The sequence below is a fragment of the Musa acuminata genome, chromosome BXJ2-8, assembly GCF_036884655.1.
Source record: "Musa acuminata AAA Group cultivar baxijiao chromosome BXJ2-8, Cavendish_Baxijiao_AAA, whole genome shotgun sequence".
NCBI classification, from domain to species: Eukaryota; Viridiplantae; Streptophyta; class Magnoliopsida; order Zingiberales; family Musaceae; genus Musa; species Musa acuminata.
Window position 1 is genome coordinate 12,783,045 of NC_088345.1, and position 11,480 is coordinate 12,794,524.

At 47.9% G+C, this 11,480-nt stretch overlaps 1 protein-coding gene across 1 annotated transcript; it reads right to left on the reverse strand.

Annotated features, from left to right (window-relative positions):
• Nucleotides 1-1,907: 1,907 nt before the first annotated feature.
• On the reverse strand, nt 1,908-3,958 carry LOC103994954 (transcription factor MYB61-like). Its single transcript, XM_009415423.3, has 3 exons — nt 3,468-3,958; nt 3,266-3,395; nt 1,908-3,176 (listed from the first exon to the last, which is right to left on the reverse strand). Exons 1-3 carry the CDS (start codon nt 3,598-3,600, stop codon nt 2,195-2,197), a joined length of 1,245 nt encoding a protein of 414 aa, XP_009413698.2. The 5' UTR covers nt 3,601-3,958; the 3' UTR covers nt 1,908-2,194.
• Nucleotides 3,959-11,480: the final 7,522 nt, after the last annotated feature.

An 11,480-nucleotide genomic window follows, 5' to 3' on the forward strand; every position in this document is an offset into this window, starting at 1 on the left:
TTTGATGAGATCGGTCCTTTCTCTTTCGAAACTAGGAATGATTCACGGAAACTGGGGATGGGAGAAAACTGGTGTTGACCTTTCTGAAAGGATCGGATGCCCAAGGCTTTTCTACAAACACCAGACGGATGTGACGATTCAGTTGATATCAGCTATCTCTGCCTCTCCGTTGCTTTTGAGGTCAATTCCCCACGCTGTGTTTCGGATGGAACAGTTGCATGTCACGACCATAACCGGCCAGAAGAGACATCGACTTCAATGCGATGTCAACGCTACTGGTATCAGGGACTGGGACCATTAGATTTTTATGGTATCATCTCATGCAAATATATAAGACTTCGATAGTTAGATATATAAGATTTTTATGATCGGATGATATATAAATAATCTAAATCAGATTTTAACGTATCAGTTAATTTAGCTGATAAAGACTTTGACTGGGATCGAATTCCGTCATAATTATTTATTCTTTACATAATAATAATAATAATAATAATAATAATAATAATAATAATAATAATAATAATAATAATAATAATAATAATAATAATAATAATAATAATAGCTCGTTTACGAATCGATCCCTATAATTTTACAAAAAGAGCCTCGAAACCTTATAAATAAACCTCACTTGGCGGCCGTCTGGGCTCGATTGCACCCGATCCGGTTCGCTTGGGCTGGTCCGTTCCAGGTTGTTCGTCACGGTCGGTCTCCTGGCTCTAATGGGCTGGCATCCTGGACCGCTGCGCCCGCTCGCCTGGGCCGGATCAGAGGTGGCTCGATCCGGTATCGACTTGGCTCCAAAACCATTGATCCTTCTCGAGAAAGAATCAAGTACTGTGGCCTCGGTTACTCGGAGAACACAAGCTGCATCGTTTCAAGCTTTCACAAGGCCAATAGCAGATGAAGAGAAGGAGAGATGCACGGTGACGACCAACAAATTTCTCCAAGCTCGATATGATCTTCTCTTCCCATCTCTTCGTTCCTCGCTTTCGACTAACATTTGTAGAAGAAACCTCTGCAATCGTTGGGATCATGGCAGAGGTTTCAGTCTCGCTTCTCTGTTTCAAGCAAGCCAGTAGATTCACCAGAGGCTGACATGGATCTGTAGCAAACAGATGAGGAGATGAAGACATTACTACAATCCATGGTTCAGGAGTCACAGATCATTCTCATCTTCATGACCGAGATAAGCAGCAGGTAAATTGCAGTGATGTGAAGAAGATTGGCTCTCGCTATTGCTGCATCTGTCTGCAGCAGTTTACATTATGTGGCTACAGAATCGCAGTGGAAAGAGCAATAAAATAGAAGGAGAGGCTAAAATACCCGTGCCATTTTATGTTTCTGTTGATCTCCACGACCAAGGTTTCAGCATTGAGAAGAGTCAATGATGGGGAGTCGCATTCGTAGATAAATGCAAGACGGTGGCCCCCTACCGACACAGCAAAGCTCGAGCAGTGTTCTAGGTTGTGCACCATGACCTTCCGATGTGACGACCAAGTCAAGCCACGATTCCTACCAAATTATCCATCTCAATTATGTCCCATGACTCCCAAATCTTTAGCTTTGGGACCAAGGTGGCTTTAAGACGATGATCAGACGCAAAGAGGTCAGAAATGCTTTATGGTCACTGTTAATTTGGCTCAAGATCACCACTTTTTACTACGCAAATCATTGATCACCCACGTCTGTATCACTGAATACCCTCCCAATCAGAAGCATTCAGTAGCTATCAGATGAAGAGAGCGAGCGCTTGACAGAAGTGCACGCAGGATGTCAGTAGCCTTCGTGGACGTCCATGTTGTCTGCTGCAAAAGTGGATAGGATTTGCTTCTCGGGAAGAAGTACTTCGAGGCCATGGCAGGAGATCACAGAGAACAAAAGAAGACGCAGCAGAAAACCGAAACTAGAAAAACTATGGTAACAGCGTAGAATTAGTGTGAGAGATTGCGAAGCCACCAAAGCACGAATGCAGAAGAACAAAGTGAAAAGACACTCTCCGGGGAAATATACATGAAGAAGAGCTGATGAAGTTGCTGCGACAGCAGTCCCATATGAATGAGAAGAAGTATACGGCATTCACACCTGTATGTCTCGAGAATTTATTGCTCAAGCTTTGCAAATCCAGATTTTTTTTTTTTTGTTTCTTCTGTTTTTTGGGCAGCAGAATCGTTTACCCGTCTCTTTTCAGGATCTAAATTTGTTGGAATCCCACAGATACGGACTGGAAATCTTTGCCGCTTATATCCGCAGCTTGCAACTGATGCTGGAGTTGCTGGTTCTGCTGCCAAATGCTTAAACCGCTGATGGTGAATTGGCTTCCTCCCTTGATGTCGCCGTAGAAAGGTTGGCTGCTCTGGGCTTGTACCGCTGCCGACGCCGGGAATGCACCGTGAAGGTACTCCGACCATTTGAGGTCCTCGGTCTCGCCTCCGAGCTGGACTTGCACAACTTTGTCGGGCGTCAATTCTGACCAGGGGAAGATACCACTGTCGAAGGAACAGCTGCTCTGCAGCATGAAGCCGCCGCTTTCGTTTACGCTGCTCCCGGGGTTGTTGTTGCAATTGGCGGCGTGCCAATTTGAGATGGTAGAATCTCCAGCACAGCTCGGTGGGGCGATTGCCGAAGTCGAGAGGGACGATACGACAGCGGATATGGCATTGCAGCTCAACTCAGGTGTCGCGTCGAGCTGCCTTGCGGTCTGGTTGAGCCAGAGGAGTGGATTGGAGCTGAAGGGTAGAGCGGCCGAGGTGGTCAGACTGCTGCTGTAGTCGGGACCAAAGCTTAGCAGCGGAAGAGGGAAACTGCCCATCGGACTGGGAGAGCGGCAGGTCGAGGAGTTCTCGTGGTTCGCGAGGAACTGATCCAAAAAGAATTCTTTGGTTGGTGTTGCTGAACTCTTGGAGGTCGTGCTCTCGTCCATCGACTTATCCACCGTCGGGAGCTGATTAGCAATTGCCAATTCGGGAGTGACAGGAAGCTGGAGGCCGCCGGAGCCAGAATTCTTTTCGCTGTTGTCGAGGGCTTTATCGTCGCCGCCGTCCACCTCGGCGAGCGGCTTGTGGGTGTTGGGGTCGATGCCTCTCTGTCTCAGCTTCTTCTTGATGCAGGAGTTCCACAGGTTCTTAATCTCATTGTCTGTCCTTCCCGGCAAATGCGTTGCAATCTTCGACCACCTGATGGTGCCGGCACACGACCAGAAACAGGGAGATAGGTATCAGAGAAGTCAAAGGCTTGGGAGACGGAGAAGACGAGGGGGTGATACCTGTTTCCCAGGACTGCATGTAGTTCGATGATGAGGTCCTCTTCCTGCTTCGAGAATGTACCTCTCTTGAGGTCCGGCCTCAGGTAGTTGATCCACCTCAACCTGCAGCTCTTTCCGCACCTTTGGAGACCTGAAACTTGTCGCAGGAGTCAGGATGATAGACGACGCAGCTGGAAAGCCAAGCAAGCGAAGAACGGTGTACCTGCTTGTTTAGGGACAGAGCTCCAACACCCATGGCCAAATTGCGTAATGTGCTTTATGAGCTTCTCATCTTCCTCGGGAGACCAGAGGCCTTTCCTTAGCTTCTGCTTGTAGCAGCAGGAGTGGCCTCCCATTCTCGGAAACAAACCTTCGGGGAATTGCTGCGTGAATAAGGTCGTTCTAGTGAATTAGGAAGTGGAGAATATGGGCGAAAGGGATAGTGGATGTCAAGGAATCGTAGCTGCAATGGAGGAGGAGGAGTTGGAATTAAGAGGTGGACTGAGCTTAAAAGTGTGTGTGTGAGAGAGAGAAAGGTCACAGTCTAGTGGTTGTAGGAATTGAGTCGGGGATTCTCTCTCTCTCTCTCTCTCTCTCTCTCTCTCTCTCTCTCATCACCTTGGTAGAAGTGATGTGCAGTGTTACCATGGTGAGGCAATTGATCGTAAGAATTTTACAGCCAATCCAGTAGAAGTAACAAGGAAACACGGATGCAGGTTCAGAGAGGCCATTGCCAGGGATTGGACTCTTTATCCCTCTCTCTCTCTCTCTCTCTCTCTCTCTCTCTCTGTGCTTGGATTAGTTTTGAAGCAAGACCATGCTGCTCTTTCCTGCCGTTCCATACAACGAGCGTATCCTACAAAGACAGACAGCTACAGACATGGAAAGGGGGAGGTGGAAAGTCTAGTGGTGGCAAGAAATAGCCATGATCGGTGAAAGAAGGTTCTGTCATGGTAGTAGGATGGGTTTGTGGTGATGGAACAAAACAGAAAGTGTAGAAAATAAGATTATCCATTAGGATGCTGCAGTTCCCACATGATGATCCTTCTCCATACAAACCTCCATCATTGGGTATAAGGAGGGAACATAATCCTATCCACTTGCTGCATAACAAGTGGCATCTTTCTTCCTTCAAATTTTATTTGAAGGATACATTTTGTTCTCTTTAAAACTTGCAGTAAAATTTGATGCTTTTTCTCCTCTCTAATCTATTGATTTATTCTCTTCAAATCTTGCATTAAACAATTTTTTATACTTATTAGTATAATACTCAACTTAAATTCAACTTGAAATAATAAAATAAAATCTTTATTTTAGAAATATATGGATTGTATATGAGTCTGAAATCTAATCTGGTGTTTTTTTTTTTTTCTCATGTAAAATCTCTACGGTGTAAACTTAAATTTGAGATTGAAATTTTTTTTTTCTCTTCACATCTCAGTGTAAAATATCTTCTTCCCTTGAAATTAAATAATAAAATAATTTCTTTAAAAAAAAAAAGGAAAGAAAGTTGCTAGCAAAATTATCAATGGGGATGGTGGGCAACAGGAGAAATTAAGTAATGAGTGTGTGTGTGTGTTGGCATTTTGATTTGGTTTCCATCAATGATTAGAACTGTTCATTGCATGATTGAGGCCATGTGACTCCCTGAGTAATTCTGCATTAAATAAAAGGGGTTAGAAATTGCTACTACAATAATTCTGGATTCTGGTTCCTATTATTTTCTGTGATCACACTTGCTTTGGACCCCCTAATACAAGTCAAATTGTTTATGTCTTTTCTGTGCCTCTCTCTAATCCTTGCTGTTTCCAGCAAATGTCCGGTCCCCCTACCAAACAATTGTGGTCGTATTGGTCTGTATTAGTATAATAATTGACTAATAGGTATAAAAATATAATATACTAATAAATTAGGGGTGGCAACGACAACAATTGTGGTCCAACCTATTGGTCTCAGATCAATCACATCAGTAAGCTATCGAGTCACTCCGTTGCCACTGCAATCAATGACCAAGGTCCTCATCGCACGGTCGTTAGATCGCGAAGCCTTTTACTGAAATGATAAAAGTGCCCTAGAATAGGTCGTTATCCAACTCGATGTATTCATGTGGTGTGGGCACTCGTAGCAGTACCCGACACATTACGCCACAGTGCCACGTATGATCTTTTTTTTTATCCATGACGCGTAGTTGATCATCGCCTCCACAAATATTTGAACGTGGAATCTATTTGTTTTTTCTATCAGAGAAATTAAACATCGGGTGAAAATTGATTACGATTCTGGAATTGATGATTTTAATTTTTAAATTTAAAAAACTCAAAATCGAATCATGTAACACTTGTTTTGAAACTAAAGTTAGAATCGACGGTTCTGGTTTGACTAGTAGATTTTTTTTCTTATTATTATTTTTAATTAAAAAAATAATATATTAAAAAAATATTAAAATCGTGAACCGTCGATCTCGGTTCTAAAAAAAATCGGGAATCGTAGTTGATCCAATTTGGTTTGGCATCGACGAACTGACAAACCAATTCGATTCCGGTTTGATCGGAACCGAACGACGATGAGAGTCGGTGAAAACACTGTTGCTTGTTCGCGATACAATTGGGACCAATAAGGAGTAAAAATGCTGTGTGCAGGCCAAAAGGTTGCTCACGAGTTGGGACCAATAAAGCGTAGAACTTCCATGAATGATTACATGATGATGATGACATGATGAGGCGCAAAGGTCGCTCACAAACAGTTGTATTTAGGTATACATAGCTTGAAATGGGTGCGTTGCTTTGTGGCTGTGGGGCTTCTTCAGGTGGGTTTGGTGGTGGTGGTGGTGGTGGTGGTGGTGGGGAAAAGGTTTGAGACCAAATGACTTTTTTTTTTTTTTTCCTGTTTCTCGAAGAAAAGAAATTGAGATTTGCTCTTAATTATTCTCGAGAAAACCATATTCTCCAAATAACACATTTGGTGGTCAGCGAAGGTGACTAGGTTATCAGGAAAGAAACATTACGTGGCCTGCATCAAGCTTCGACCTGTCACCCCTTTTTAATCATAGGATTCTGCTACAAACTCTCCTGATTTGTTCCACCGCAATTAATGATCTCAGCATCTTTCCATATAGAAACACCCGCCTGTTGCATGCGGTGTGATTTATCGATGGCGTCCCCAAGAACGTATATCGGAGACGCGGTGCGGTCTCCGCATCAACTTCGGCGCAGAAGAAGAAGAAATTGTACAAGTAAACAGCGTTGGATATTGATCGTTTCACTTCTCGGGGCCGACAAGAAAGCAAAGAGAGAGGTGACGCAGCTCCTCTACACAGTGATCCCAAGGCCCACTCCCATGTTGTGTAGTTCTCCCTTCATCTCTCGCTCCATCATGCCATTAACGACACACATTAAGCTTGGAAAGCTACTTGCGATCTAATGTCCTGCGGTGGAATGTTTTTTACCGCTGAAGTGAATCTTGAGAAGAAACACACTGATGGGAGAGAAAAGAGGCCGTAAGGGCGTGGTAGAATCCCTTCTTCTTTTTCGCCCAAGGATGTGCACGGGAATGGGACAGCGAGAGAGCATCGTATTCCATGTAGCTTGTCCTCCTTCCACATATATCTTATCCTTCGATTAAAACGGTGTTATTGGAAGAACCGCCGGACTCGATCGACATTAACGATCCACGTCCTCTAGTGCATGCGAATAGGATCTTAAACGAGTTCAGATAATGTAGTTACTGATAAGGTATATTTTGGATCCATGTTACGTCACGAGCGATGCCACGTAGCGCTACAGTCAGGAGCACCCCCACGCGTCGAGCCAAAGACCGTATCAAGGTGTGGCTCGATACGTCCCGTCCCGGAAAACTCAGGACGGCGCACCGCATGGTGCCGTTCCACGCATCCCGAAGCGGCGGCCGCACAAAGATATCGCCTCATCTCCCGAGGATCGTCCGCTACACCCGCGTACGATCGACCCTCATATAGTAGCATAAAAGCACTTGGCCGGTATCTAGCCAGGGCGAAAAAGAAAAACTCCAACCCGCCACTGACTTGATCATTGGAGGGACCAAAGTCGGGAAACATCCGACGACGGTCCTTTTTACAGGAAAGCTATCATCGCAGGCTAGAAGGCGTTAATCAGACCCCGGCTGCCGATGCTCAAAGTGGTGTTCGATCAATCTCGAAACCCAGCACAACCGACTAGAGATTCTCGACATTGTCCTATGGATCAGGCCGTGCTGACTCTATTAGCCACGGTTCATCAATCCATCAACATTTTTGGTGCTAGGAGGGTCATGTCGCAAGAGCATCTCACAGGAGCCCTCCCCGAAGGAGAACCATCGATCGATCATCCCTCTATCAGACTCGGAGATCAGTCCCTCCCCACCCTTAGGGACGGGGGAATACCGGCTTCGACGCTAGATCGATACTGGTGCTTGTTCAATGACCCGAGGTTGTTGCCCCCCGAACTCACCATAGGACCCTCGGTCGTGTCGCATGAGGCGTTCCTCAACCTGACCAAACAAGTACAAGCAATGACGGGGATAATGCAGACTCTCGTCCCACGCATCCCCCAGATCTTATAGTTGGCGACTATCCCGACCAACCCTACCCGGCAAAGGCCAGCCAGGGAGCAAGTCGGTACAGGAGAAGCCCGAGATAGAATGGTAGATCCAAGAGGCTCGCCTGAGCAGAGTGCACCTACGCCCTGCCAAGTCACACCGCCTCGCCCTGAGCCTGACACCATATCGCCTGACTCGGCGAACAACTCATTCAGGATGCAACTATCTCGGGTCAACCATCACTTGGACGAGTTCCAGTGAGAGGTTCAGAAATCGCGGAGCGAGCCAAACGAGGGCAGCTCAGGCGGATCCCCCTTTGTTCAAGAAATACAAGAAAAGCCTGTACCCCTCAACTTCAAGCTGCCAGCTTTGGAAACGTATGACGGCAGCTCTGACCCTACAGAGTATGTCACCGTGTTTCGGGCTCAGATGGCCCTCTACGGCACTTCCGATGCATTAATGTGTCGAGCATTCCCGACCACCTTCAGGGGACCAGCACGCGCGTGGTTCAGTCGTCACCGACCAACCGATGAGACAAATCCTATCCAATTTCGATGCATCGGGTCGAATGCTGCGGTGGTCGGTTGAGCTCGGCGAGTTCGACATTCAATACTCTCCTAGAACTGCCATCAAAGCTCAAGTACTGGCCGATTTCATCTCCGAGCTAAACCCTCAAGATCATACAATTGAACAGGAAAACAACAGTCACACGTGGACCCTGCATGTGGACGGTTCGACCACCGCTGAGGCCGCCAGGATCGAACTTATCCTCAAGGGCCCAACTAGAGAAACCTATGAAAGATCGCTCCGGCTACAATTCCAAGCCACCAACAATGAGGCTGAGTACGAAGCGCTACTCCATGGCCTACGCCTCACCTTGGAGATGCAGGTGGTCGACCTTGAGGTGTTCAGCGATTCCCAGCTGGTAACAGGACATGTCAACGGGAACTATGAAGCCCGAGGCTCGACCATGATGTTATACCTGGCGAAAGCATGACGACTCACCCATCTCTTCAACCATCTCTCAGTCACTCGAATACCTCGAGCTCAGAACACACAGGATGATACTCTAGCTAAGTCGTCCTCCACCCGTAGCCTGGAAGCAACCCCGACAACCGAGTCCATAATGGCACCAACAATACCGTCCCACGACGTCGCTGAAACTCAAGTCTCACCGAACTGGATGGAAGAAATCCTCCGCTTCATGAAAGACGGGACAAAGCCCGACGACCCGGTAGCCGTGAGACGACTGAGGTGAACCCAAGCCTGGTACTACATAGTTGGTGGAAAACTATACTGCAGAGGGTTTTCTCAACATCTCCTACGCTGCCTCGCGCCGCCAGAAGCCGAAATGGTCCTCGTCGAACTCCACGAGGGGATTTGTGGGGAGCACATCAACGAACGAACCTTAGCCTTCAAGACTCTCAGACAGGGTTACTACTGGCCAACCATGCGTCAGGATGCCGCATCATACGTACAACAATGCCAATAGTGTCAGAGACATGCCCGACTACAACACTATCCTGCGGTCCCTCTCACCTCGATGGAGGTGGCCTGGCCTTTCGCCTAGTGGGGACTTGACCTCCTCGGACCTTTTCCTTCCAGCTTCGGGACAACGATGCTTCCTTATAGTGGTGGTCAACTACTTCACAAAATGGGTCAAAGCCGAACCTTTGGCCTCCATCACCGAAAAACAAGTTCAAAGCTTCACGTGAAAAAACATTATCACTCGATTCGGGATCCCGAGAGCTATCATCATCGACAATGGAGCTCAGTTCAACAACACCAAGTTCAGGGCCTATTGCCAATCGTATGGGATACAGTTGAAGTTCAGCTTGGTGGCACACCCTCAAACTAACTGCCAGACCGAAGTAATGAATCGGGCGATCCTGGAGGGCCTCAAGAAGAGGATCATGGGTGCACACGGAACATGGGCAGACGAGCTCCCTAGCGTCCTATGGGCGATGCAAACAACTCCAAAAGTTGCCCCAGGAGAGTCTTCGTTTAGCCTCGCATTTGGAACCGAAGTAGTCCTTCCACCCGAGATGGTGTTCCCAACCTTGCGCACCTCCGACTACAAACAAGCAGATTCCGAGGAAGGCCTATGAGCAAACCTAGATCTCCTCAAAGAAAGAAGAGCCGAGGCGCACCTATGTACCTTGGCATACAAGAAGGCTATAGCTTGGATATACAACCGCAAGGTTCGCCCACGACCAATCAAGGTCAAGGACCTCATCCTTCGAAAGGCAGAAGTAAGCGACTCGACCCGAGCAAGGGGGAAACTCGTGCCCAACTGGGAAGGCCCCCCATCGGGTCTATGATGTGGTCCGAGAAGGGACCTACCGACTCGAAACTATAGAAGGGAGTCCTCTACCAAGGACATGGAATGTAGCAAATCTAAAAAAGTTCTACCCGTAGAAGAAGTAGGTCGAGATGCTTAGAAGATGTGTTATTAAAAAGCATGTGCATCCACTACCAGAAAAGACAGTCAGAATTCCACAACAAGAATTTTGCTATTAAATAAGGAAGCACATATGGCGGTCGGGCGACATAATTCCAAAAGTCGACCCAACCAAAACCAAGAAAAGAAAAATACAAGTCTTCAGTTTGGAGGAGGAGTTTCGGGCCCGTCGTCGAAGGGGATGCTCGCCGGCATATCGACAAACTGATCCGCTAGATGGTCGGCAAAGGGGTCCGACTCTAGTTCCAATTCCGGATGCCCCACCCGAACACGAGCATAGGCCACCCGGTATCCGAACTCGTAGGTCACCCGTCCCGACCTCACCAGGCCACGCTCGAACCCAGCGGACACCTTATACTCAGCAATCGCCCTCTCTATCTTCTCAGGCAGCGCCAATCACTCCTCCTTCAGAGCCTCCTCGGCGGCCCAAGCCGAAGACCTGACAGACTCAACATCGTGCAAGAGGGTCTACAATTCGTCGTCCAACACTCGAGCTTGAGACTGACTTTCCTCTAGCTCGGCTTTCAGATGGCTCACCTCTCCATCCAAAGTCAAGGCACACTGCTCAACCGTGGCCACGACCTATGGACCGAACAAGCTCCTCAACTCCTAGTTCTCTAGACGAAGGGCGGCGTAAGTGTCTGATTGACACTCGATCACCCGCCCGACGTCAAAGACTCGGTCAATCAGCGCCATGGCATAGTGTTGACCCTGCACCAAAGGTAACATCAGGACCCACACAAAAGAGGAGGCACCGAAGAGTGTAACGCTGCCACTTACCCAGACCAATGACTTGGCCGCCCGATCTGCTAGCACCTCCGAAGTGCAACAATAAAGTTCCTTGGCCATAGTTGGGTGCAGCGCCCCCGGATAAACTCCTGGGCCGTCGGCCCGTCGGCCCAGATACGGTTGTCAGCTCTAAGATCGGGCCACCGAGTGACATAGGGGGTTCCCAGCTCCCCGGTAAGAAGGCCAGCCATGCTCAAGGCTTGATACTCCTCACCCTTAGGCCGAGGACTGATGCGGCACAGATCCTGCATCGACTTCGGGCGCGTAGATGCTCTCTTTGCAGGATCGTCGCCAAACAATCCGACCGCCCCCTTCCCTTTGGCGCTACGCGAGCCCTCTCCTGGGGGAGCTGCCCCAGTCGACCCCGGGATGGCTCGCCCAAGAACGGTCGATCTCGCGGACACCTTCTAGACCACAGTCTTTAGTTTCTTGGAA

Coding starts and splice junctions, on each gene's coding strand:
- LOC103994954 (XM_009415423.3), bottom strand. CDS start 3,600: ATGGGAGGCCACTCCTGCTGCTACAAGCAGAAGCTAAGGAAAGGCCTC. Junction 3,396..3,467: donor CTCTGTCCCTAAACAAGCAG/GTACACCGTTCT, acceptor GACAAGTTTCAG/GTCTCCAAAGGTGCGGAAAG. Junction 3,177..3,265: donor CATGCAGTCCTGGGAAACAG/GTATCACCCCCT, acceptor CGGCACCATCAG/GTGGTCGAAGATTGCAACGC.